Source organism: Lynx canadensis, chromosome B4 (genome assembly GCF_007474595.2).
Source record: "Lynx canadensis isolate LIC74 chromosome B4, mLynCan4.pri.v2, whole genome shotgun sequence".
In the NCBI taxonomy this organism is placed as follows: Eukaryota; Metazoa; Chordata; class Mammalia; order Carnivora; family Felidae; genus Lynx; species Lynx canadensis.
In genome coordinates, this window is record NC_044309.1 from 121,906,862 (window position 1) to 121,934,384 (window position 27,523).

The 27,523-nt window shown below is 34.4% G+C and overlaps 1 protein-coding gene across 2 annotated transcripts in view; it reads right to left on the reverse strand.

Moving 5' to 3' along the window:
• Positions 1–27,523, reverse strand: part of WASHC3 (WASH complex subunit 3) — a 48,476-nt gene that overhangs the window by 14,261 nt on the left and 6,692 nt on the right. Inside the window, exons 3-6 of one of the 2 annotated variants that reach the window (XM_030323511.1) lie at positions 26,879–26,944; positions 24,906–25,013; positions 21,052–21,159; positions 1,636–1,700 (exon numbers count right to left, since the gene is read on the reverse strand). In XM_030323511.1, coding sequence (XP_030179371.1) covers positions 1,636–1,700; positions 21,052–21,159; positions 24,906–25,013; positions 26,879–26,944 — 347 coding nt within the window. Of the gene's footprint in view, positions 1–1,635; positions 1,701–21,051; positions 21,163–24,905; positions 25,014–26,878; positions 26,945–27,523 lie in introns of both variants that reach the window. The other variant, XM_030323510.1, reaches the window with a different exon arrangement.

Sequence of the window (27,523 nt, forward strand, 5' to 3'; positions counted from 1 at the left end):
GTTGAAGGCAGTTGAGAGTCACAGAAAGTTTTGAAACAAGAACAAAGTATGAACAGATCCACTAAGGCTTTCGTGGCAGACTGAAAGAGAATAAGGAAACCAATCAGAAGCAATTATAATAATTCAGGTAAGGAATGATGAGGGATGTGGTCAGCTGTGAGAGATTAAAAATGAAAAAAATCATAGTGACTGACATAATCAGGGATAGGGAAGAGGGTAAAATCAAGGATGACTTTCAAGTTCCTGGTGTGGGAGCTGATTGAAGTAAAGGATTATGAAGTAGGTTTAGGCTGGGCAGAGGATGAAATGAAGCCAGTAGGGGGTAAAGAAATTGGATATCCAACATATGCTGATACTTATTGGACGGTTAGTTTTCCAGTACATTTTCTCTAGAGAGAAAAATCATCATTTTAAAGGTCATTTTAGCTCTCTGTTATTATAGAAGATCTACTGTGTATTTCCAGAAGCAAAAAAGAGGTCATGGTCAATGTTAAATATATTTATAACATATATTCCAAAGAATACCAAAATGGATTGGACCCATATGTTCTATTCACATTAAAATATATGTCACAATCCATCTGCTTTTAAAGTGTGTGTCAGAAACAATTTCCAGAACAACTGCCAAATATCCTGGAGATGCTTTAGTTCAAATTACCAATATATGCCATTGTACTTGAACTGTTTGCTACTTGGATATATACTAAATGTAGATACATGTTGGAAATCTATTCTTACAGACTTGAAAAAAATTCTTAAATATTATTTTTAAAAGATAAGATAGGAGAAAAAGACTGTTTTATGGTGTTTCACCTCCAAAATGCACACATTTTCTTGAAGGGCTGAGAGCCAAGAAAAATTTCAAAGTATACTGCTAATATAATATGAATGTCTGGACAACATAACCAAATACATTGGAGTGAACTAAAACCCCAAACTGGACTCTTTACAAGTATCTAGATACTTGAAAAACAGACTAGCTCTGAATAATCCATTAAGATATATTTTATCCAGAATGAGCCATGTAGCCAGGTTTGCTTGGATGGAATAAATTATTGTCAAATTTCTGAGCCACAAATTGTCAGCATTTCTCAAAAAATTTTTTTATAAAATTCACACAAACAGATATCTAGTTTCATAATAATTATTAATGTGGACCTAGAGTGGCTTTACTTTATTCCTCAATCTGGCTCAACTTAGATCATGGTAGAGTAAACGTCTTATATACTAAGGTCTTAAAAAATCTGGTAGATAATTAAGAAAAGAAAAAAAAAAAGAAGAATAAAATAGAATAAAAAAGAATAGCATGAAAGAAAAAAAAAAACCTGCTTCATATAGACATTACTGCATGCAGCAAAACTGTCATCAAATTCCATCTCTTTTGGATATATATATATATATATATATATATTCATCAATAATCTATTGAAACTGCTCCTTAAATATGCAAAGGCTGGTTTTAGTAGCATAGGGTAGATTTTTCAATTTTGTAATATTGGGAAAGACACTCTTTATGAAGATGGTTTCTTCAACAATAAAACACTGTTTAGTGGAAAAAATAGAGCTTGGAATATTTTTATTATAAATGATAAATTCAACATATTAGTGTAACATTATATTAGAAAAATTACTTACTCAAGAAGATCTGGGTCTAGTCCTTCCGATATCATTTTGTTTCTTATTGCCATCACTGGAACACCCTAATCAAAGGACACAAGACAATCAATTATTAAAAATGCCTCTTTCATAAAAACAGATAAATAGACCAATGAAGCAGAACTGAAAGCCCAGAAATAAACCCAAATACAGATGGTGAACTAATATTTGATGAGGGAGCAAAGCATACTCAATGGAGAAAAGACAGTCTCTTCAATTAATGGTGCTGGGAAAATTGGACAGTCACATGTAAAAGAATAAAACCTGATCTTTATTTTACACTACTCACAAAAATTAACTCAAAATGGATTAAAGACTTATATGTAAAACTTGAAACCATCAAACTCTTAGAAGAAAATATAGGAAAAAATTTCCTTGACATGGGTCTTCATAGTGATTTTTGTGGAAATCACACCTAAAGCATGAGCTACAACATTTGTAAATAAGTGACACTATATCAAACTAAAAAGATTCTGTTCAGCAAAAGAAACCATTAAAAAAGTGAACATAAAATACCTACAGAAATATTTAGGTATTTATAAACCATATGTCTGCTAAGGGGTTAATATCCAAAATACATAAAGAACTCACACAACTCAATAGCAAAAAACACAAATAATACAATTTAAAAATGGGCAAAGGACCTGAATAGGCATTTTCCAAAGAAGATATATGAATGACCAACAGGTACACGAAAAGATGCTCAATATCCCTAGTTACTAGAGAAATGCAAATTAAAAATCACAATGAGATATTACCTCTATGCCTGTTAGAATGACCGTTATTAAAAGATAAGAGATAAGAGATGCTGGTATGCACATGAATGAACAAGGGAAATTTTGTGCACTGTTGGTGGGACTGTAAATTGGCACAGCCACTGTAGAAAACAGTATGAAGATTCCTTAAAAAATTAAAAATAGAACTACCATATGATCTAGCAATTCCAGTCCTCGGAATATATCCAAAGGAAATGAATACACTAACTCAGAAATATATCCTGTAGCCCTATTTTCCTACTAGTATTGTTTATGATAGTCAAGACATGGAAACAAGCTAAGTATCCATCAATGGATGAATGGAGAAAGAAGTTGTGGTATATACACACACAATGGAATTTTATTCAACTACAAAAAAATGATAAAATACTACCATTTATGACAACATGGATGGACCCTGAAGGTATTATGCTAGGTGAAATATGTCAGACACATAAAGACAAATACTGTATGATCTCATTCTATGTAGAATCTAAAAACAAAGCAAAACCACCAAACTCAGAAAAAAAAGATCAGATTTGTGATTACCAGAGGTGGGGGTTGGGAAGAAGGAAGGGGAATTGGAGGAAAGTGGTCAAAAGGTACAAACTTCCTGTTATAAGATAAAGAAGTGCTAGAAATGTAATGTAAAACATGATGACTACAGCTAACCCTGCTATGTGATATATAGGAAACTTGTTAGGAGAGTAGATCCTAAGAATTCTCATCACAAGGAGAAATTTTTTTCTTTTCACTGTATCTATGTGAGATGATGGATGTTAACTAAACCTACTGTGGTAATTATTTCACAATATATGTAAATCAAACCATCAGGCTGTATGCCTTAAACTTATACAGGCTGTATGCCTTAAACTTATAACTTATACAGTGATGTATGTCGATTATTTCTCAATAAAACTAGAAAAAAAGTAAATAGAAGCTAAAAAAAAAAAGCCTCCTTTATAGGTCTTCACATACCCCCAAAACAAGACCTTTTATATGGCTCATTATTTAAAATTGCTCTTCTTTTGCCTTTATATTAGTATGTATGTAGCCCTTGAAAAATTTTTTTCATGTTTATTTTTGAGAGAGAGAGAGAGAGAAACGGAGCATGAGCAGGGGAGGGGCAGAAAGAGAGGAAGACACCGAACTCGAAACAGGCTCCAGGCTCTCTGAGCTGTCAGCACAGAGCCTGATGCAGGGCTTGAACCCACAAAGTACGCAATTATGACCTGAGCCAAAGTCAGAAGCTTAACCGACTGAGCCACCAAGGTGCCCCTACAAGGTACACATTTTAACTGACTTCATGGAATCAGTGCTATCAATAGCACATCCCCAAATTAAATCATTTGCACTTATCCGTTACTAATTCTGCTGTACACACGTCAGATATCATATTCTCACTTTCCTATATCACCAAAAAAAAGGTGATAACTCAAATGATTAAAACTTTGGCTGGGATGGTACAATACATACTTAACAAGGTGAGTAAATGTCTTTTCAAATAAAGACTTCAGAGCTTTCTTTTTTTTTTTTTTAATGTGTATTTATTTTTGAGAGAGACAGAGTGACAGCATGGAAGGGGCAGAGAGGGAGACACAGAATCCAAAGCAGGCTCCAGACTCTGAGCTGCCAGCAGAGAGCCCCATGCGGGGCTTGAACTCCCAGACCACAGGATCATGACCCGAGCTGAAGTCGGACGCTTAACTGACTGAGCCACACAGATGACACTGAGAGCTTTCTATTCTGAAGTATAGTTATGTTAATGTTCTTTTCCTAATGGTCCAACTCCATGTGGATACATTATGCACAAAGGTCAAATAATTCAAAGAACTCTCCTGGGTCTATTTATATATCTTGCCTCACCAATACAAACACTAAGTAATGATAATGCTAATAGTGTACAAGTCACAAAAATACTAAGAACATATGAATCTTAAAATTCAGGATAAGAACATCAAAACTAAGAAAAGGATATGTCAGAAATAAATACAAATTTACTTGAAAAGGTAAATGATTTGATGATAAATAAACATTTATTGAAAGCTCACTTACAAAGCTCTAAGGGAAGAAGATGCAATCAAGTCTCTTTGTCAATTCCTGCTCTTCACATCATTCCAAAAGATGAGGAAATGTTAATATGATGTGTTAAATTTGAGGACCTTGATTATATCACTTTCAAAAGTAGAATCACTGTGCTTTAAAAGGTTGTACACATGGCTGGGACCCTCTCCGTCTTATCTCTTCATCCCATGTGGCAAAGGGGTAAGCTGAGTCAGGGACCACATGGGGAAAAAGCTCAATCACTTCTCCACTGGTGCTGCATACTCTTCCCTTCAGGCCTTCCATGTCACTAGCCAGTTGTGTGACATTCAATTTTGAACCCAAGATATAGAAGAGGCCCTTTAGGAGCACTGATAGTCCAGTCCAATTTCTCAGAGCTCTACCCTGAAGTTTCTGGCACCAACCCAATTAAGATTCCCCTGCTTTCTTTTGCAGTTGTCCCTTTTGTTTTCTAGTCTCAAAAGAGTAAATTTCTAGGGTTAGTGGTAGAATTCTGATATCACAATCCCATACCTTCAATGTTTAATAACACTATGGCAGCAGAGTGCTTTATGCTGAGAAAAGACATAATCAGTCCCTGCCCTCAGGGAGTAGTCTAATAGATGTATGTGTTAGGTAATCACAGTACAATCATGCAATTGATACAGAGGTTTCTAGAATGGGTGATGTTAGACCCAAGGAAAGGCAGACTGAGTTGAGGACAAGCAAAGGATTTGCTGAGGTGAGTCTTAAAGATGGGATAGAAGTTTTGATTAAAATGAAAAACACAAAGACCTAGAAATATACACGATGTTTAAATAATCTATCTTACATAAGTTTTCTCAAACATATATTTTTAAGAACAAATATATACTTGTGTAGATAGGTCCCTCCCCAACAATGCTGATTATATTTTACATTTCACCTGATAAAATCTGCATTTAAATCTAGGCAAGTATATGTATAAATGTGAGAATCAAATGGATTATAAATTTAATATGAAAAGTCTTCAAATTTAATGACCATATATCTCTCACAAAAATGTTATAGATATTGCCATATTAAATTCAGATCATTATTAACTACAATCCTCATTTTTAAAATCAGAAAATGTATTAACATTTAATTCTTACTTTTTGAAAAATGTCCAGAAAAGTTGGTTATAGAAGGAGTCATAAGTTGCCTTCTATAACCATAATTTCTTATTTCAGTAATGGAGGAGGAAAAGTCCAAGTTCTCTACAGCTTGCTAGGTTAAAGGAGGTTGGGAAAACAGGCTGTCTTTCAAATTTATAGGTTACCCAGAAGACTCTCTCTCCTGAGAGGCAGCAAAGGCAAGACTGTCATTTACAGGCCCTTGTATACATTCATCTTCATAACTGTTATGTTTAAATTATAAATTAGTAAAATGTAATCTACTAAAGCAGTGGACATTTAAATGCATCCTAAATGTTAGAAAGATGAAAATAAATAACACCTTTGTAAATTCTTCAAAGCCATACTCCTTAAAGTAAAACTGTTCCATGGGGCAATCTTTAATAAATTCTAAAAAGTAAAATATGGTAGGTTTGGAAGGCAAAGAATGTGGAAGATAAAACTTTGGGCCTCTTGTTAGCTTATGAAGTTTCAGGATAAATGAAAGGGAAAAAAAAGGCAGTTACTTGCTTAGGGCCATCCAATGTGAACAGACACTTACATTTGGAAGAAAAAAGCAGGAGTTTAGAATATTTCATAAAAATACACTAAAGTGCTAAGGAGAGATGTGAAAAAAAGCATAATTTTATGTTATATTTCTTTAAAAATACCTCTCTTTCTATTAACTATGGTTTGATGGTATAAGGTCTTGCTACAAACTCAACTACATGACTTATTTATTATACTTTAGCATAATCCATAGGACATCATCGGAAAGGTTATATAAATAAGTTACAAAGCCAAAAAAACAGAAGGGAGGAGAAATGTGGTTGAAAAAAACATTTCCTAAAAGATAGCAAAAAAAAGTGTGTATGAGGTAGAGATGAGGAGAGGCAGAGGGTAAGGAGTAATGGGGGAGGATAAGTTGGCAGAATTAGATAAGCTCCCTATTTTAACATTAGTTTTACGGACTTGGTTATAGTATAAAAATAATAGAAACCTAAATCTGTAAGCTCCATATTTTACCTTTCATTTCTTAAAGCTGTTTACAGTGTAAGAATACTGATATTACCAAAATTTGGTGACTCTTTAGTCCTTTATGTATATGGATACAGATAAAAGAAAATACAAATAACTTATAATATCTTAGCCTAATAGAGACTTTTAACATTATCATCACCTTAATACAAATCTCATAAAGCTTGACACAAAAATAATTTGGCCTGTGTTCCAAACGATGCATTCCAAAGGGATTTGCTGCTATGTTTCCAGTGATGTTGCTTAGAAAATTTGTTGTTTTGATATATTCTTCCTTAGGGGTTAAGGAACAGAGCTGGGTTTGTTAAACATCAAAAAGAAGTGTCCAATTTCTGATCTCCAAGAGACAAAGCTACTGGTGGTCTGAGGAGGACACGAGAGACCTCAAAACTGAAGTCTACTGAACTGTGGGATTATTTTTGGCAAGTGATAATGGCACTTAGTCCAACATAAGTAATGAAGAAGAGAGAAGGCAGCCATAAGTTTGATGTTCCAAAAAATCACGTCTGTATTTGCGTCACTGGAGAAAGTGTGTAAAGAAGCCACACTAATGAAATTATGATGGCAACACTAACAGTTACTAGTTTCTTATATCACAAAAACTGAAGGTTGCCAATATTTACATTTATGTATTGTGTTAATGAAAGACAAGTTACTAAATTCTTTTGTAAACCATGTTGAAATTTTCCTAAAGTTTTAGATTAGGAGAAAAAAAGGCCTTTACTCAATCTAAGAGATAAATGACCTTCCTTTTTCAAAGTATTTGTTCATAAAGTAACATAAAAATGCTCCTTCTACTTTAGTTTTCCCTCTCAGTTTATAAGCTTGAATCACAACAATTCAGTTATAAAAGATGTAAAATATGACGCTTTTTTCTCTACTAGGTCAACAATTAAAAAAAAAAAAGATCTGTTGAGTTGACAGGTGGATAGTACTTTTTTTATTCGCAGGGAGAGGGAATGTGTAGGAGTTGAAAAGATGCTACAGGTTGGAAAAAAGGTAACCAGTCCTCTAATCAGGTTGTTTATTTAAAACTAGCTTAGTGAAATGAACTCAACCATTTCTTTGTTTTCTGATTTTCAATAGTGCTATCTTAAAAATATCTACACTGCCTTTTCTGAAATATATTAAGTATGGTGCTATAATTAGAATACAATTTTCAGGTGAAATATTCTATATAATAGTTAGTAAATGTTTACCGAACAAACCCTAACACAAGAGCAAGCACATGCTCAATGATCTCCTTCTGGAAGTTTTCAGTGAAGGAATACAAGATTAATATAAATAACCTCTTAATCACTGTAAAATGAATATGGCTGTCCAAAAAGAGGGGAAGCTTTATTCCTAATGACTTGCATAGATTTAGAAAATGCTAGACTCTGATATAACTCCAATACTGTTGCCACAAAGGGTTGTTGATTTGAACCTAAATATGTGGGGAAAAAAAGAGGTTCACATATCCTGACTAGTGCTATACACAGTGGTTTATAGTGGAGCGAAGAGGAAATTATGCCTTTTACAATGATTATCTTGAGAGATAAGTTCACAGTGAGAATGTATTTCTCACTGAGTGCCCATGATATATCTTTAAAGATGAAGGAACAAATCACATGGTAAAATGGACAAAAATGACACTGGCCATGACCAGGGCCCCAGGAAATTGGTGAGGTAGTTATTATTACTTTATTCATAAAAAATAAATATGTTAGCAATTCCCCATGTGCCTTTTAGCTATGGGAACTAAAGTTAACTTAAATCCCTATCAAGAAAAACCTTTAAAGAAATTATTTCAAAAGGTGAAGGATCTATTGTTACGAGTCAGTTCAAAATACAGCTACATCAATTTCCCCATGTGACCTATTTTCCCCCTGGATACTCTTGTAACATGATAAATATTAAGTGCAATGATCATGGTGCATTGTGTTTTCTTTGCATTTTGTAGGTACTCAAGTATTTGTTGATTTAAGAGTAATTTGGAGCATTATAATGCAAAAATTATATCTAAAATTTAAAGACTGACTTTGTAGGCTAATTAATGCTAGAACTCCATTATAGAATACCTCAGCTACATTATAGCTTTGCTATACAACATTTCACTCAAATGATACTTGTTTATTGAAATAGGTATTCATTAAAATTTCCTAAATTTAACTACATTTCTACTTTCCAGGAATAAAAACTTAAAAAGAATTTCTCTAACAAATCATTTTGGAATTCACTACTTAAAAGTGTAATTAAGTTCAGATGGCCTCGTGTTCCATTTTTGAAAACTTAACTTACTTATACTAACTTATATGTACTTAGTCAAAGAGATTTAAAGAAATATCTCCAAATACAGCAATAAAAGCTATAAAAATAGAATTCCTAGTAATTAATTATAAAGATGATTCTACTGATTGAAATCACAAAATAGTCACTTCTGAATTAATTTTCCAATAGTGGTAATGTGAACTGGTGTGTTATAAGTCGCTCACTCAATGCCCCAGGGATCCACAGGTACCCATTTCAGGAGGTATGATGAGTATCAGCCATTCCACGTGGCTACAGAACCACAATGAAGGGCCCTGTATCTGTTATCAGTGTGTCATCAGCACATAGTCTAACCGACTAACCGAATAAAAGTCATTTGTGAACTTGGGCTAGGAAAACAACAAGGAAAGTTGGGATGCTGTCTTATATTATGAAAAACTGTGGTAAAATGTACTTATATCTAGAGACATTTTTAAATTTTTTTTTTTCAACGTTTATTTATTTTTGGGACAGAGAGAGACAGAGCATGAACGGGGGAGGGGCAGAGAGAGAGGGAGACACAGAATCGGAAACAGGGTCCAGGCTCTGAGCCATCAGCCCAGAGCCTGACGCGGGGCTCGAACTCCCGGACCGCGAGATCGTGACCTGGCTGAAGTCGGACGCTTAACCGACTGCGCCACCCAGGCGCCCCGAGACATTTTTAAAGATTACAGTATTAAGATGTAGATATCTTCAAGAAGAGAAATAAATATCATTATTTTTCCCAACAAAATTTAGTATTTTGAAATCTACTTCTTTTTAAAACATACAGTTAATATAGTATCATTTTTTCCAAACTATAAAACAATCCTTAGCAAAAAATTAACTTGCAAATGAAATATGTTATTGTATGTTACATTGCTGTCATCTATTCAAGATGAATTATCTTCCACACCAGGACTGTCTACCCCATTACGAATGCTTATGCTATCAGATCCTTGTCAAAAATGGTGCTAAAGGGGCGCCTGGGTGGCGCAGTCGGTTGAGCGTCCGACTTCAGCCAGGTCACGATCTCACGGTCCGGGAGTTCGAGCCCCGCGTCGGGCTCTGGGCTGATGTCTCGGAGCCTGGAGCCTGTTTCCGATTCTGTGTCTCCCTCTCTCTCTGCCCCTCCCCCGTTCATGCTCTGTCTCTCTCTGTCCCAAAAAATAAATAAATGTTGAAAAAAAAAATAAAAAAAAAAAAAATGGTGCTAAAATGTCTTCCTCAACTTGATGGTCTATAAAACCTCTAAGATACTTCTCTCCCATGAGAGGTGAGCCTACTTCCTTATTATAGCTCATTTGCTTCTCTGGTCTTTTACTTTTTCTCCCACTGATTAACTGTAATCTCAGACAAATTTATACTTAAAGTGAGAATCACAATATTTCTGAAAAGGATAAGTAAGTAACTACTTAACTGACATTACTATTATTTCCTCCTTACAGCTTTGGAAAACTTTTTTGTGAGGTCCCTTATTTCTGACAGAGGTGGTCAGTAGGAAAGAAGATAAAAGGGCACTGAGAAATCAAAGTTGGGTGACTAAAAAAATTACAGTTGGATCGGAGTAAAAGAACTATACCACACATTTCAGCAAGTATAAAAACTGTCATGTTAGTGTGTATCTTCAAAAGCTTAAGAACCTTAATAGTAGAGTACCCTTCTTCTTGTCACAATTTTTAAGTGAGTTGGAATGAAAGATATGAAATCACAAGTTAAAAACGTGTTTCTGCTACATGCCCCTTGTTTTTTTTTTTTTTTGGTTCCCATTTTATATATCATTTAAAGGTGATTCCTATGAAATTTAAAACTATCTTAAGCTTATCCTCTAAAAGTCCCCTCTATGTTTTTGTTTGGTTAACTCCTTTTTCTTTCTTTTGTGGAAGTGACATAGGGAGGTATGGTGTTACAGTGAATTTAAGGCAGATGAAATAATTTTATTGGCATTCAGCAAAATAAACAAATAAAGAATTGAATGTTTTGGCTTGAAAGGGTTATTTCAGATAGGCCATCCTATATAAATTATTTTAATTATGATACCAATGACACACAAATATGACACAGGGAATAAATTCCTAAAGAAATATATTCTCTTCATACATACATTTATACTTAGGAAAAACCGACTTGACAAAAATTTTTAATTATCTCATATATTATTAAAAAACAAAGAATTCAAGTGTACAGCAGCCAGATCTCCTCCTACAACTCTAAAGGAGACTAATTCTGTGTACACCAGCTTGTTGGTATGTGACCACTCTTCAAATACGACTGAGGATTCTAAATGCTCTTGAAGTTCACGGTTCAAAATGTATTTTCTCCAGAGACTGTAAATACCATTAATGGTTAAACAACCAGTTCCTGGAAACAAATGATTTAAATCAACATTTTCTTGGCAACTGAATGCCTCAAAGGACAGCTACAATGAAAAATATGTGGTATCAGTAGTAAAATATTCTGAGCTATAGGTTTATGGCAAAGTGTTATTAGCAAAGAATATATGAGGAATAGATAAGGTACGTGCATATAGTATTACCAAATGGATATTGACAACCATCTTACTTAGTACCGACCCACTACATGTTTTTCCTCCAGTGTTCTAAGGAAGATGAGAAATCAGGAAAACAAATATATCAGGAAAAGCAATTTTAAAACCTGAACTTAGCAATATTATTATTTACCACTCTCTAACAAACACACACAAGAAAAGTAAAATAGCAAAGCACAAACAAAAGGGCAGGTACATCATTTAAGAGCAATACTTCTCAACATTAAATGTGTACACAGTACGACTGGCTCCAAACTCAAGGCAACCTGGGGAAGTTCAAAAGGCAGCCAAACATTGAAAAATCATAATTGATTCTGAAATCAATTGATTTGGAAATTATTGAGAAAATTGGGTATTTTAATGAAAATCTACAATCTTATTGGGAAAGTGAAACACTTTCCAGTAAAATAGGCATGATAATTCTTCACACATGGTTTCCTTAGAGGCTAGTTCATTGACTTTAGCAGAGAATAAGTAATTTTTTTTCTTGGGCCAAAAATATAACAAAAAGTTACCTGTTTCTAGGCCTTCCAGATACTCAGGGTATGGGAAAGCATAGATAACACCTCAAGGGCTCCCAACTGGTGGCTAACTGTCACGGTTTTTGGCCTTTGGGGAAATCTTTATCCAACACTTTTTCCATCTGATATAAGATAGGATGGAGAGGAAGGAGGATAACTGTGGTTTCTTGAGTTCCACTGACCCCAATTCAAAGTTACCATTCTGCTAAGCTTTGCTTTTTTCTTTTAGTTGTAGTCCAATGTACCTGGCCGACCATTTAGTTGATGGGAAAGATAGAATATTTTCCCTTTTCAATTTGCAAAGTTGGTTAAATCATGTAATTAATTAAATGGGCAAATGTTCACTTGTATCTTTTCTTTATCCACATTTATATGTGTAGGAAATCAATTATTGCACATGCAGCTTTTATCTTCAATGAATAGTGTGATGCTAAAACACCACAGAAAGTTGCCCCCGGCACCCCAACCTTTATGTATTCAAAAAGTACTGACCTTGATATTGATTAGTCAACTTTAGGGAACAAAACACATGTTAATATAATACAGAGTCAGAAAACAATGAAAATACAAATATCATATAGTTAAAGTAAATCTGTACCAGTGCTTTCCACAACTCTGACTATATATGAACCAGAAGCTCCTCCTTTTTAAAAAAATTTTTACGTGTATTTATTTTTGAGAGAGAGAGAATGTGAGTGGGGAGGGGCAGAGAGAGAGAGAATCCGAAGCAGGCTCCACGCTGCCAGAGTAAAGCCTGATGTAGGGCTCAAACCCCTAAACTGCAAGATCATGATCCGAGCCAAAGTTGGATGCTCAACCAACTGAGCCACCCAGGGGCCCCAGCAGCTCCTTCTTCTGACTACACTGTTGATCAGTGCTGAGGAATCTACCCTGGAATTCTCTAGACCATGAGAAGTTATACTGAGGTCATACCCCAAACAAGGTTTGAAAGCCTTTAACTACTCTCACAAAGACTAGGCCTAATCTAAAGAGCACTCTAACCCATACTTTATTATTTTCCTATGTATAAGGTGCATAACTTCCTGATGAACATCTTTAATAATCAGTGGGAGATTCTTCATCCTTAGTTAATGGAAGTCACATTTCCCCAAGCCAACATCCACTGCTGGCAACAGATGCATCAGAACCACCAAAACCAAGGAGATTATTCAATTCACATTTTAAGCCAGCCAAAGAAAATAGAACTTTAAAAAAGTCCAAGTGTCCGAAGAGACTGTTTTGGCAAATATGGTTTGAAAAAATACAAGTCATTAGCTTAATGTGGAAGTCGGACTTTCCCAATGCACAATTTATTACTGGCAAAGGATTCACCAAGCTCTGCCAGTAGAAAGGGGAGAACCGTTGGAAAAGTGATCTATGTACACAATTCCAGTTAAGTTATAAAAGCAATATGTAATTTAGTAAAGGCTTGTGCTGCACTATTATGACAACAAACATTAAATCAGAATCAATTATCTGCCACATTTGGAACACAACAGTATTACTCACTGAAAAATCTTGTGTAAAATTTGCTGAAAAAGGAAAAAAAAATCAGAAAATGCAAAAAAATGCCAGCAGGTGTTCCAGGAACATTCATTAATAATGAGATTCAAATTTGGAGATCAATTAATAGATCATAAACATAGAGAGAACTTCAGATCTCATTTTATGTACGAGGGAACTGAAGCCTTGAGAGGTGATATGACCTGGACAAGGTCACTCAGGACTGCATGACAAAGCCAAGAAACTATACCATGTTGCATCCCAGAAGTAAAGATCTAGGTGTACTCCTAGTAATTCAAATTGTGTCACAGAAAAAGAAATACTTTCTGGAAATGTAATCATTATTATATCTCACAGAGGGTAATAATATGGGAGTGACAGAAAAAGGTATAGAGATCAAAAAGCAAGGTGCTGTTTATTTCTCTGTTGAACTGGTACTTGTGACACTTGAAAGATTCTGTTGGCTGCTTCTATTCAAAGAAGTTTATAATAATTAAGCAGTTTTAGTTGTCTAGTTTCTTAAACAGATTTGCAGGTATATGGCAAGTGAGGCAAGGCAAATTTAAAAGAAGTATATTCCAGGAGACTGCTAGGACCCAGGAAGAGGAAGTTTGCATGGCAGCTTAGAAAGAAAGCCAAAAACTCTGTAGTTCATCCTGATACCCAAGAAACTTGAAAATTAAAAAAAAAGAAATCTTTATTTGTGACTTGTAGGATTTCTATGTCTTCTATCTGAAGTGAGTGATCACTACCTGGATGGTCAGAAAATTCAAGCTTTTATACTAGTGAAGAGGCTTGAAGGATTTGAGAAATACTTGTCTCCTCCCTGTCTTAGAGAGAATGAAATGGTTCTAGACAATAATTCAGGAAGGAAGCAAGAGTACAGATTATAAGAGGGTTGAGGGCCTAGTAAGTGTTAAGACACTGAGTGGAAGAATATTACACTTTGGAAAAGATAAGAAACAACCTAAATGGAATTACAGGTACAAGACTCTGCTTATGGAGCAGCAACTCATATGTATATATATATATATTATATATAATATATATAATGTTTATTATATATAATATATATATAATATATAATGTTTATTATATATTATATATATATATTATATATATATATATATAATGTTTATTTTTGAGAGAGGGAAAGAGGGGAGGGAGGGGCAGAGAGAGGACAGAGGGAGATACAGAATCTGAAGCAGGTTCCAGGCTCTGAGCTGTCAGTGCAGAGCCTGATGCGGGGCTCAAACTCATGAACCGCGAGATCATGACCTGAGCCAAAGTCAGATGCTTAACTGACTGAGCCACCGAGGTGCCCTGCAACTCATATTTTTAAATGACAAAAATATCAAGGCAATTAAAAATGAAAGAAATCCTATTATTGTCCGTAAGAGGTAAGAGAGTTTATGGCATTGTTAATTCCCTTTTGAGGATGCAGAAATGATTATTGAAGGATTTTAGGAGTAGATTTTTATACTGCTGGTATATAATGATTTTTTTTCAGAAAGACAGGTATTTTTGAGACCATGTCACCTTCCCTTTTGTTAATACAAACAATTCCCTACATTTTGGATGGCAGGCTTCTAAAATTCAGCCTTGACAACATGTAGCAATATGCATGACGGATGACAAACTACTCAGGATAATACCAGTAGCCGAAGTACAATTCATTTGATGGATTATGTGGATATTGGTCTTTCTCGACATTAATAACTAAAACTAAATTTTTAGTAGTGGGCAAACAAGAGAAACCTTAGTCACCCTCTGAGGTTGAGGAAAATTGGGCATTTTAATAAAAATCTACAATTTTGGTAGAAAAGTGAAAGGCAATTTCTAATGAAGCTACCCTCTCAAATTAGCTGGGATTAGGCGCCTCCTTGTAGGAAGTGGTCAGATTCAGTTTTCTTTCTATCTAGTCCCTCTGAATCCTGTTTGTTCTCAATCACAGTCAAGGAACTAAACCACCAAAGCAAAATAATTGATTAGAAGACTAAACAGAAAGCAGGAAGGCAATTTACTGTCCTGAAGTATAGAGATACAAAGCTATGTCGATTCTTCCCACATCAATGACAAAAACTGAAGGATTCAATGGTACAGATTATAATGGGCCTCCAATGATTCTTTTCCACTGCTGTGAGGCATTTTTTTCTAAAGCAAGGTGGTATTGTCATCTGTTCTTTCAGTTAAAGTTACAGTTTTGTAAGAATATGGATATAGGAAGCACAACTAGGTATGCAGATGCTGTTGAAGAACCATATTTTAGGTAATGAATTATGGCATTAAGATGATTATACTCCTGGGAAAGTATAAGCATTCAGAAGAAACAAAAGATTATGCTTAACAAGACCCACATAGGTATGATCAAGGGGCTTTAAACTGAAATCAAAGTATAAAAATAATCTTCACTTAAAACTGAAAGACTATGGGTAACAATAATATGACAGGAGAAAAAATAGAGTGGAAGAACTAGCAGGTAATTATTAAAGAGGAGAAGTATAAACAAAGAGAAAACAAATCCAATAGCACCCTTCCTCTCAAAAAGTGTGTGTTTACAGACAGCAAACCTGCAAATCAAAATAAGTAAATCTCAGGGATTGTTAACACTTAATAGAAAGGAATTCATGAATGGGAGCTGGCATTTGAAAGGAATATATTAGAATGTTTTACAACAGAACGTGGAAGATACCTATAAATCAATATATATACACATATATGGAGATTCTTAAACGTGGGATAAAGGATCCCCCCACCCCCACCAGCCAAGTGAGGCTAAAAGAAGGCAATAGTTGTATTATAAAAAGGAGTTTGATCACCTGACCTGATGGAGGATTTAGATCAGGCTTTCATAAAATATGTTGCGAACAAGTACAAGCATAAGATACAGCCTTGGGGCGCCTGGGTGGCTCAGTCGGTCAAGCATCCGACTTCAGCTCACGTCATGATCTCAAGGTTTGTGAGTTTGAGCCCTGCATCAGGCTCTGTGCTGACAGCTCAGAGCCTGGAGCCTGCTTCAGAGTCTGTGTCTCCCTCTCTCTCTGCCCCTTCCCCGCTCATTCATTCTCTCTCCCTCTCTCTCTCTCTCAAATAAATAAAACATTAAAATTTAAAAAAAAAAAATTAAAAAAAATAAGATACAGGCTTCATGGGGGACATTAGCTATCCAAATGTACTGGCAGCTTAATCTTCCTCAAATCAGAGTATCTGATAAGTTCCTATCACTTTGCTGAAAACTTCATCCTCCAACAGATAAAGGATATAATGAAAGGAAGTGATTTAGCTATTTCATACATGAATTTAAACAAAAAGCCAGAACTGAATTATGATGCAGAAGTGACAGGAACTCTGATAGTGACTGTGCCAAGGAAAGACAATCCAGGGCACTATCAAACATGTAACTACATTTGTGGTTGGATATTTTGACAGTCACTCATGATATTCTTAGGAAACAGGAAAAACGATAGATTTATGTATGGCTTAATGAGAATAATCTAAAGAATGATTTGTAGATTCATGCAACCTTGAGGGAAACCTCTAGTTGCTGTATTCTTGATCTGGTCCTTTAAAACGTTTAAAATCAGTGACTTGCAGAAATGGGAATGCATCTATATGTGTCCAGATGACACAAAGCTGGAAAGGAGAGTTAATATGCAGGATAAAATAGTACATACAATGAATATTGAGTGCCTTCCTGGATAAAGTGTTAAAGTGAATAGAAAGATGAGTCAAGATACAGTAGTTCCTCTCATGGTTCCTTTTCAACAGGGGCAATAAAAATATGTATAAAAACAACAAGATATGGAGTGATAAATCCCATAAAAAAATTAAGTGGTTGGACAGATCACTGAAGGGAGATATTACCTCTAGCTTTATGTGTTGGTGGGTTCAGAAGGAACATGTCAGATTACTAGAATTAGGACATGTAGTAATCAAGAGAAGGGGAATCTAGAATCAGAGGTGGAAAAGCATGGAGCTAATATTGAGAAGGGTTTGTGGTTTTGTCTGCAGAATGAAATGCAGGATAGGGAGAAGGAAACAAAAGTTGGGTAATAAGATTCTGGGATTCAGGTTGGCACAATAAACTGAAAACAATAAAATTAAATTTAACTTGGATGAACTTGCAGTTTTAGGAAGGCAGTGTAAAGATGTTGCTCCCCTCTTCTTGAGAATTACCCCCAAATAATTAGGCAAAAAGAAATAAAACACAAATGCTAATTTTAATGGCTAAGAGGCATATATGAACCATAATGCATGAAAATTAAAAGCAGATAAAAGAGTGATTGATGACTTAGCATATCAAAGGAAGGCCAAGTCTATGTGCCTGAAGAGGGGATACCACAAAGTAGCACTTCCAGAACTTTGGAAATGTTTAGGAATTAGAAGCACCCGTACCAAAGCAAAAGAGAGGTGAAGGACTGAAATCAGGAAAATTGGGCCAAAAACAGGATAAGTCTGAGGCAGAAGAAATTGAGCCCCTACTCATACTCAGTGACGCCAAGTAAAAGGCTGAAGCTAAGTGCCAAGCAATGCTACAGAATTAGTTAAAAACAAAACCTCACAATATATTATTTCTTAAATGTTTTCAAATAAATTTTAAATTTATTTATTTAAATTTATTTTGTCTCTCAAAATATTTTAATTGATGTTGTACATAGTGTAAAATATTTTTTAAATAGCTCTTAATCAGAGGAGCTATTTTCAAAATACATATATGCTCTAGCTCCAAGTCCCAAGTTTAGAGATTATTTTTTATATGATGGGAATCAGTAACATGTTTTGACAATGTTTCATGTCTGAAAACCACTGAGTTGGGGTAAAAAAGAAATCTATCACCAAACCTGTCAAAAGGTAAAATGACATAGAGGAAAATGTAGGCATTTTCATTCATATGTAAATACTATATGCCAGGTATCATTCTAGGAACTGAGAGTAGTGCAATACGCAAAACATTCTCTACCCTCGTGGAGTTTATATTTTAGTGACAGAAGAGACACAAAGTATGTAAAATACTGGCCAGTTATATGAAGAAAAAAGAAAAGAAAAAAAGAAAAAACAGCAGGGAAGGGTAAAAGGAATGGGGCCAGAGAGAAGGTAATACTTGAGTAAAAATCTGAAAAAAGTGGAGTAGTGAAACTATCAAGAAACCTGTGGAAAAGTGTTTCCAGCAGAATAGCTGATGTAAAAGGCCTAAGACAGGAGACTGTATATTTATTTAAGGAACATCTGGCTGGAGCAGAGTAAGTGAAGATATGAGATCAAAAGAGTAATAGGGGAGCTAAATTGTATAGGATCTCATAGGTTTGTGAAGGACTTTGGCTTTTTATTCCTAGAGAGATGGTAAGCCATAAGATTAGATAAATGAATACTTAAAGACTCATTTACAGGGGTGCCTGGGTGGCTCAGTTGTTTAAGTGGTTAAGTGTCTGACTCTTGGTTTTGGCTCAGGTCATGATCATGGTTTGTGAGTTTGAGCCTCGTGTCGGGCTCTTCACTGGAGAGCCTGCCTGGGAATTAATTCTCTCTCTTCCTCTCTCTCTGTCCCTCCCCCACATGCACACGTGTGTGTGTGTGTGTGTGTGTGTGTGTGTGCGCGCGCGCGCGTGCGCGCACGCACACAAGCGATCTCTCTCTCAAAATAAATAAACTTAAAAAAAAAGTCATTTACACATACATGTGATATATATGCTTCTGAAAAGCAATGAAATTTGTCGAAGTAATTAATAACAAAAATAAAAATGTCAAGGGATTTCTGAGAACCTTAGCTGGCTAACTGTAGACAATTCCTAATAATAGTACCTTAAAGTGAGTATTTAATAAATAATTGTGGAATAAATGGACAGTGAATTTATATTGAAAAGGAGGGGCGCCTGGGTGGCGCAGTCGGTTAAGCGTCCGACTTCAGCCAGGACACGATCTCGCGGTCCGTGAGTTGAGCCCCGCGTCAGGCTCTGGGCTGATGGCTCAGAGCCTGGAGCCTGTTTCCGATTCTGTGTCTCCCTCTCTCTCTGCCCCTCCCCCGTTCATGCTCTGTCTCTCTCTGTCCCAAAAATAAATAAACGTTGAAAAAAAAAATTAAAAAAAAAAAAAGAGAAGGAAAATAGGAGTTTTTGAACTTCTTATAAAATCAGAAGCAATGTATCAACAATATAAAAATTATCCTAACATGTAGTTTTTTATCAAAGATTTCAAGGCATTCTTATAGGTATCATCAAATGGTTGTTCCTATTTCATAGTTTATATGTGTTAGGTAAGAAAAGACTAAATAAAAAGCCTTCCAGAGTCATCTTGAAAGTTTTCCTCTTCTGTTTGAAAGAGTAAAACACAGTTTTTCACAGTCCATACTTTAAGCTTAGCAGAGCTTTACTGGGTTCTAGCTTTATAAATATATTTATGAGGGGCGCCTGGGTGGCTCAGTCAGTTAAGCGTTTGACTTCGGCTCAAGTCATGATTTCACGTTTTGTGGGTTCAAGCCGTGTAGGGCTCTGTGCTGACAGCTTGGAGCCTGGGGCCTGCTTGGGATTCTTTGCCTCCTTCTCTTTGCTAGTTCATTACTGCTCCCCTGCTCACACTATGTGTGTCTCTCTCAAAAATAAATATTAAAAAAAATTTTTTTAATTATTTATCATAATTCACACTCAAAACTAGCCTTACTTTATTCTGATTAAAGAACTTTATATATTTGCATCTCAAAGTCTGGTTTATTTTTTTCTAAAGTCTAGACCAGGGTTTTTGGCTGCCAATGAAGAATTTTGAATGTGATAAATCCACTTCTTCTGACAGCCAGGAAAAGCGAATATACTTTCTTCTCCCCAGTGTCACTTCTGTTACTTCTAAATGAACAATCTACTCTTTCTGATGTCAGACAGTATTTGTTTTTAAATTATTTTGGTAATAAATAATGTCATGGATATCAAAAACAAAACTGGTCTTTAATATTATGACCTCTTTTGCTTGATAGAATTTTATAAATATGATATTTTTTTTAATTAACAGAAAAATGATGAAGAGCTAGCTCCTTCAACCACTGCAATAGGGCTTTCCACAAAAATGAAATCAACTTCTGCTGGTACAGACAACTGTAGATATTTTTTTGGTATCATACCATGTAATGATTTCTCAGAAAAAAACATGAATTCTGAAGTCATATGATAGTAGAAGCTCTACCGTGAATGGCCAAGAGATTTAGGCTCTTTTCTATGACCAAGCCATTGACAAATGAAATTCAGAATAAAAATAAACTGCACTAGCATACAGGAATCAAGCTAAAGCCATATGATTTAAAAAAGAGTCCACTTTCATTCCTTTGATACATCCGAGATTTGCTATAACTTTATGTAAAGCAAAACAATTTACATAAATCTATATCCAACTACGTTAATTTGAAGTGTGAGATGAATTTTAACTAGAAAGATTTGACCTCTGTTCACTCTTTTATCAGGGCATTAGTTAGACATAGGAAAGAAGAGTAGAAAACTTGGTCACTCGGTTTAGCAGTTTTCTCAGAAAAAGTAACAACAAAACCTCTAGGGTTAAGAATTTCAAATGAGGCTGCTAGACAGAGAAGACAGACCAAATTAGCTTACCACTTGAACCATTTTGAGATATCTGGCATATCTTGGGTCCTTGGCTACAGTTAAGATATTTTCTGGTGTTACTTCACTTTCCTGTGGTCCAGAGTCTTGTAAACTGTTCTGCTGTAGAGAGTATTGCGTGTAAATCTTTAGACAATTCACAAAAGGGGTCCATTATGTTACTTAAAAAGGGATGTTTCTTCTTATAAATCTAAAGCAATCAATATAAAAAAATCATATTTCTAAATTTAAATACCAATAATTTAATTATGGGATATATGTTTCCAAATATTTACAAATAATTAAATATGATTTCAGAGGAAGTTCCACTTAATATCAACACTATATTGTTCCTTAAAAATGCAAATATATTCATAGCATTAAAAAATATTAGAATTCTGCTTTAGCTGTCCCCAGAGTATAGATATAGAACATGAATTATAGATGGACATATTATTTTAACGAAACTTCTAAAAAAGCTAATAAAACTATTTGATTTGCCAGTTATTCAACACTAGCAGACAGTGAATTGATTTTGTAGGTATCCACCATCTATAGAATTGAATTCCTCATTTATTCAGTAATCTTATTATAAGTGGATATAGTCTATTCTTTTAACATCTTAGAAAGCAATACCTAGAGAATTTGTGGAAGAGTAGCCCATTTCTATGGTAAAATTATCTAGTTCATATATTTCAGGTACTGATGGAACTATTAATGTTAATACTACTTACAATAAAGAATATAGGGGAACAGTCTTTTTAGATAAAAATGCTTTTATCATATAGGCAGTTCTCACTTTGCGTGGTACTGTGTTAAGTGAAAATTGTCCATTTTAGAATCCTGTCTTCACTGAAGTGCAAAGATAGGTCTGTCTGTACACAGTTCTAGATTTTTCTATCAACTTGAACATTTGTTATGTTTATTTTTGTGAATTCTCACTCATTATCTATACATTAGCTTTACAAGGTAGTTCCTGAACAGAATGAAATCAACTGTATGCCTACATATCTATGCTGAAATGTAGACAAATCAAGAAATATCTTTAAATGTTCATAGTTTTTAGAATATGAATGTGAATTATATATTAAGTTTTCCTCAGATCATTCAAATATAAATTAAACCTGTTGAAAACTCTAAAGCAAACAAAAACATCCCAAATCCCTTAGGTTTCTCCTGTTATATGGCACTGAGTAGATATATGTATTATTCATCTTTAAAATTCATAAATACAAAAAGTCCAAAACCCTTAATTAAATAAAAAATTCAAACATGACCCAAGTATGTTTTTGAAAAACATTATGGACAATAAACTCATACAACAGCACAATGGAACAAATGATAATTACACATGGGACCAAAGAATTTCAAAACTCAGCTGTTAACTATGCGTAATAACCAAGATCTCAACAAGGTTTAATTATGTCAGCTCTTACACCTTTACTATTTAAATATCCATTAAATCCTCTATCATATCTCTCAACTGCCCTTCATTTTATTCTCAATCTGCACAATTGGATGTTCTATTGTGAGTAATGATAAGATCTGAACCATGAAATTAAAGTTGCAGAAAAATCAGTATGCAAACCTTAGGTCTTTGACTCATATAGATTAGAGACTGAAATGAATGAATGGTTAAGAAATTGCATTGTTATCCTTTATCAGATAAATTGACTGTAATGGCAGTGGAAATTGTGTTAAGCAGTACTTAAGTCCATTTCAAAACATTTTACATAAAACATAGCAATAACAATGAAGAAATAAGAAGTTGATTTAAATATTATGAACATGCTGAATAGGTATTTTATTAAACTAATCAACATGCAACTTTGCTACAGTTTTTAAAACTCAGAAAGCCCAAAGAACTTCATAAATTCTCCAAATGAATTAATATATGGTTTTTAAATAAAATTGTCAAAATGTATCAAATCATTCTGAATTTTAGAAAATTTAGCTGTGATTACTTGTAATCAATTTTTTGAGACCTTAAATAGTCAGGATCAACACAACTGCAAAAGTTTTAAAGTACCTATTGTAGATAGCATTCATAACACCTGGAAAAATATTCAAAATTAGACAGATACCACTTAAAAATTTTACAGAAACATATGACAGCTAGTATCCAACAAAGAATAACTACTAGGTAAAGTGAAAACATTTTCTTAATATTTTTTATACATGCCTTATTTTAGAAAAAGCATGGTCCATATTTAATTGAAAGGGCCTTGTAAAGTTAAACTCTAACATATCTGGATTCCTTCTTGTATATTATACATATTCCAATGGTCATCATAGTGAAATTTACTATATAAACTAAATGGATGTTAAATTTTCTAACATCTAATTGTTAAGTAAATGGTCATCTAATTCATTCTCCAAATATGGGCTATAACTAAATTTATGCCTCCTCCCACAGCCTCGTACCATATGTGTTCAGTATATTTAATGAATTCAACACAGGTGCTGGAGACAGTGTAGTCTAGCAGATAAGAGCTAAGGACTCTTGGCACCAGACTGCCCGCACTGAAATTCCAGCTTTTACACTTATTTTCTGACCCTTGGCAAGTTACTTAACCTCTGTGTACCTCATTTCACTCATCTGTAAAGTAGAAGTGTAAAGTGAAGTTATTTACTTCATAGGGCTATTGTGAGAATTAAATGAGTTAATTTCTGAAAAGCGCTCAGAAGCACACCTGATAGGTACACAGTATGTACCCTCCACGTGTTAGTCATTATCATCACAGCCAAAGTAATCATAACCTAAAAAATATCCTGTGAAAAGTATCTCCACGTACAAATGCAGAATCCCACATAGATAAGAAGTCTATTGTTCAGTATCACTAGACAGATCACCATTTTAGTGATTATTTTATTTTGAATTTTAATACCCCACTGAGATACACTAGAGATCGTCTGTTCTGCAGCAGTGAGAATTTTTATTCCTTGAAATAAAAAGTAATATAAAATTGAAATGTATACAGAGCATAAAAGAACATTAAGACATAAGAACCAAATGCAAAGTGTGGACCTTACTAGGATGCTGATTTGAACAAATCAACTCCAAACCCACACTTTTTAGATACGTGGTATCTATAGATCAGTATCTCTCAAATTTTGAGAGAGACTACAAATCCTCTGGGGATCTTATTATGTTACAGATTCTGATTCAACGGGTCTGGGATGGAGCCTGAGAGTCCGTGTTGCTGACAAGTCCCCCAGGTGATGCCCATGCTGCTGGTGCCGGGAGCATACCTGGAGTAACAAGGGGTTAGATGGTACTTGGGAATTACTGTTAATTCTACCGTGTATGATAAAGACATTGTGGTTATACAAGAAAATGCCAGAACTTTCCAGAGATGCTCAAGGAGTTACACAGTGGTGAAATGGTATGATGCCCAGGATTCACTTTAGCAAGTGACAAAAAAGATAGATGAAGCAAATGTAACAAAATCTTTATTGGAGAATCAGGGTGGGTAATGGACATTTAAGTACTCACTGTACTATTCTATTATTGTGTGTGTTTGAAAGGTTTTATAATAAAACATCTTAAAAGTACAATTATTATAATAATGTAGGAAAAATGTCCACAATGAACTTGAAGAATATTATTATGCTCAAGATTTTTTCTAGTCCTATAAATAGTTTCTCTTTCATAGGCAAGGAAAATATTAACTTCAGGGAGCCCTTCAAAATAACAATAAAACAGCTCACTTCTTTTCAAACCTCATTTTTAATCTTAAGGGGTTTAAAATCTTACTATTCAAAGTTTTACATCTTCATTTAACTTCTTCCTTCAAACCTGCTACTAGGTTTATCTGGTTTAACCAAGACAATCTGCTTGTGTTTCCTGGAACTCAAATACTTACCTGTGATTTCTCTGCAGTGGTTTCAGAATGTGATTCATTTGTGATACCAGTGGCGCTTACAGTAGAAACTTCAAATGCAACATCATCTAGGCCTGGGATAGATGACAACTGAGAAAAGAAAATTAATGTTGGTATATGAGGATAAGATTAGCTGCTTAAACACCGTAAATTTCTAGGTGTATGTGTTTTAAATAGCAATCTTAAGTTTTTAAGCCTATAGAAATAGGGTTTGTAAAATCTCATCTTTGGTGTCTGAAATTCTCCATGCCATAAACTATTTAAAAGTGAAAGTCATGCACAAGTAAAATATTTATGTATAATTTATCATTAATCTAACTGAGCTTATAGCCCTTCTTTTCCTGGGAATTACTTTTAAAAAATGTAAGGAATCCTAGTGCAAGGAATAAAAAGCAAGGGCTTTGGAGTCAGATTGTGTAGGTTTAAGTCATGCTATGTGACCTTCTGTAAATCTCCCTAGACCTCAATTTTCTCCCCTGTAAAGTAGGGATAAGAAAACTTGCCTCACAAAGTTATTGTAAAAAGATTTTTATTAAACATGCTTTGTAACAACAAAACAACACACACACACACACACACACACACACACACACACACACACACAAACAATCACACAAAAAAAGTCCTTTGCAGCACATTTTAAATTTGAACGATCTGGGAAACGACAAAACTCTTGTCATCACATTTTAATGACTGACAGCCCTTTTTTTTCTTTCTTTAAACATTTATCACCAAATGTTACTAAAATGTGTTATTTTTCATATACAAAAGGTAGGTATGTTGTCAGTGGTTATATATTTCAGGTTGGATCTGCAAGATCCACGCCAACCCATTTTTCTGATTTCTTTCTGATATCAGTGATAGATATTTGTCAGATGTTTGGCTGACTTTAGGGATTAATTTTATGGTTATGGAAATAATTAAGGTTATGGAAATAATTAAGGTTATGGAAATGATTAAAGTTAACTTATCTACACAGTAACTTAACTTGTGACCATGGATTCTAACTCAAGAATTGCCCAACCATTAAAATTAGACACATACTCATAATGAAGAATAATGAAAAAAAACAATGGTAATAAGGTCTGAAGCAGCAATATTCACTGAGAACTGCTGACTGATGACAATACTTAGCATAGTGGTTATGGCCCAAATAGTTATAAGTAGGTATGGCTGCTAGGAGAGTACCTTGAACATGGTCAAGGCCAGGTATCCTAAATTTTCCAAGCTACAGAAACGTGCTGAGAGAAATATAGTGGCTGAAGTCCACAAGATGTAGAAAGTACGGACTAGACATTCTAATCCTTATGCTAAAGATGTCAGCCATTTTACTTCCTCATAAATATTCAATAAGCATTTTTTCAGATCAATTTTTTTTGAAAAAGGACAAAGTCACAAAAATATACTCATGTCTCCAGTATTTTATAATCAGGGAAAACACAAAACCTGCACATTTTCAAATCAAAACACTCTATTTTTGTTAGTTCTATTGTGTAATTTCTGACCTCAAAACTGGTATTCTTCATTAGCATTCAATATATTTGAATACAGAAAATAGTGATATTTTCTCCAAATTTTGCTCTGGAGACATGTGAACTTTTATTAATTTGTACTGTGTTATCAAATGATTACTATTGAGATAATTGTGAATTTTCCATCAAATGAACTATATAGAACCAGCCCAATTTGTTAACATGTTATTCACATGCTGTTGGCTAGAACAATGAAAGAAATTTCAATTCATGTGTATATTTAAACAGACTCAGGTAATGGTTCATAATAAGTATCATTTCCTTTGCAATTATAATGAATTAAAAACAAACACAAAACACTGTACCACCTCATGGATGCAGGAGCTAAACTGAATTTATTCCCAATTCAATTAAAGTTAAGTATGACTGAGAAAGTTGGTATATGCAGAAAATTTATACTATAAATTATTCAGAAATACAAACCTTTGCATCTAAAATATTTAGAGTTGTTTCAATTTGCTGGATACGAAGAGAAAGGTCTGCCAGTTTCTGGAAAAGAAAGATCAGAATAAAAGAACAAAGTCTGACTGAAATGAGCTGTTAACAAGGGTTAACAAAGGGCAGATTTGAAAAAAACAAACCCGTGATGGTTTAAATATTAGTCATTTTCTAATATACTACACTTTTACTTACATGAGTAGGAATGGGAGCTCAAGTAAGTATTTTTGTAACCTCCATTAGCATGCTTCACGGCTACTTTATAAAATTGTATTCACAGATAAGCAAAAGTTATATTTTCAGCCTTATCAAACTCATCAGAGCCATATTCAATCATTGGAATCAGAAGGTAAACTTCTTCCAGGACAGAGTTTTTTGTTTACTGCTACTCATGCCCAGAGCAGTACTTGATACTTAACAGGAGTCTAATAATTATTTGTTGATGAATGAAGGAATTCTTCATAGAAAAGAAGAATAAAAATTAGCCCAAGACAGCTTGGAACAAGATCTGCCTTTATAAGTTAAACACTTAAGTATATATAATTAGTCCCAAATTTAAATTTTTTAAGTTTGAAAATGAAAAGAAGATGAAATTAAAAGATGAGCAGTTCATGTTGGAAAGAAGTAAAA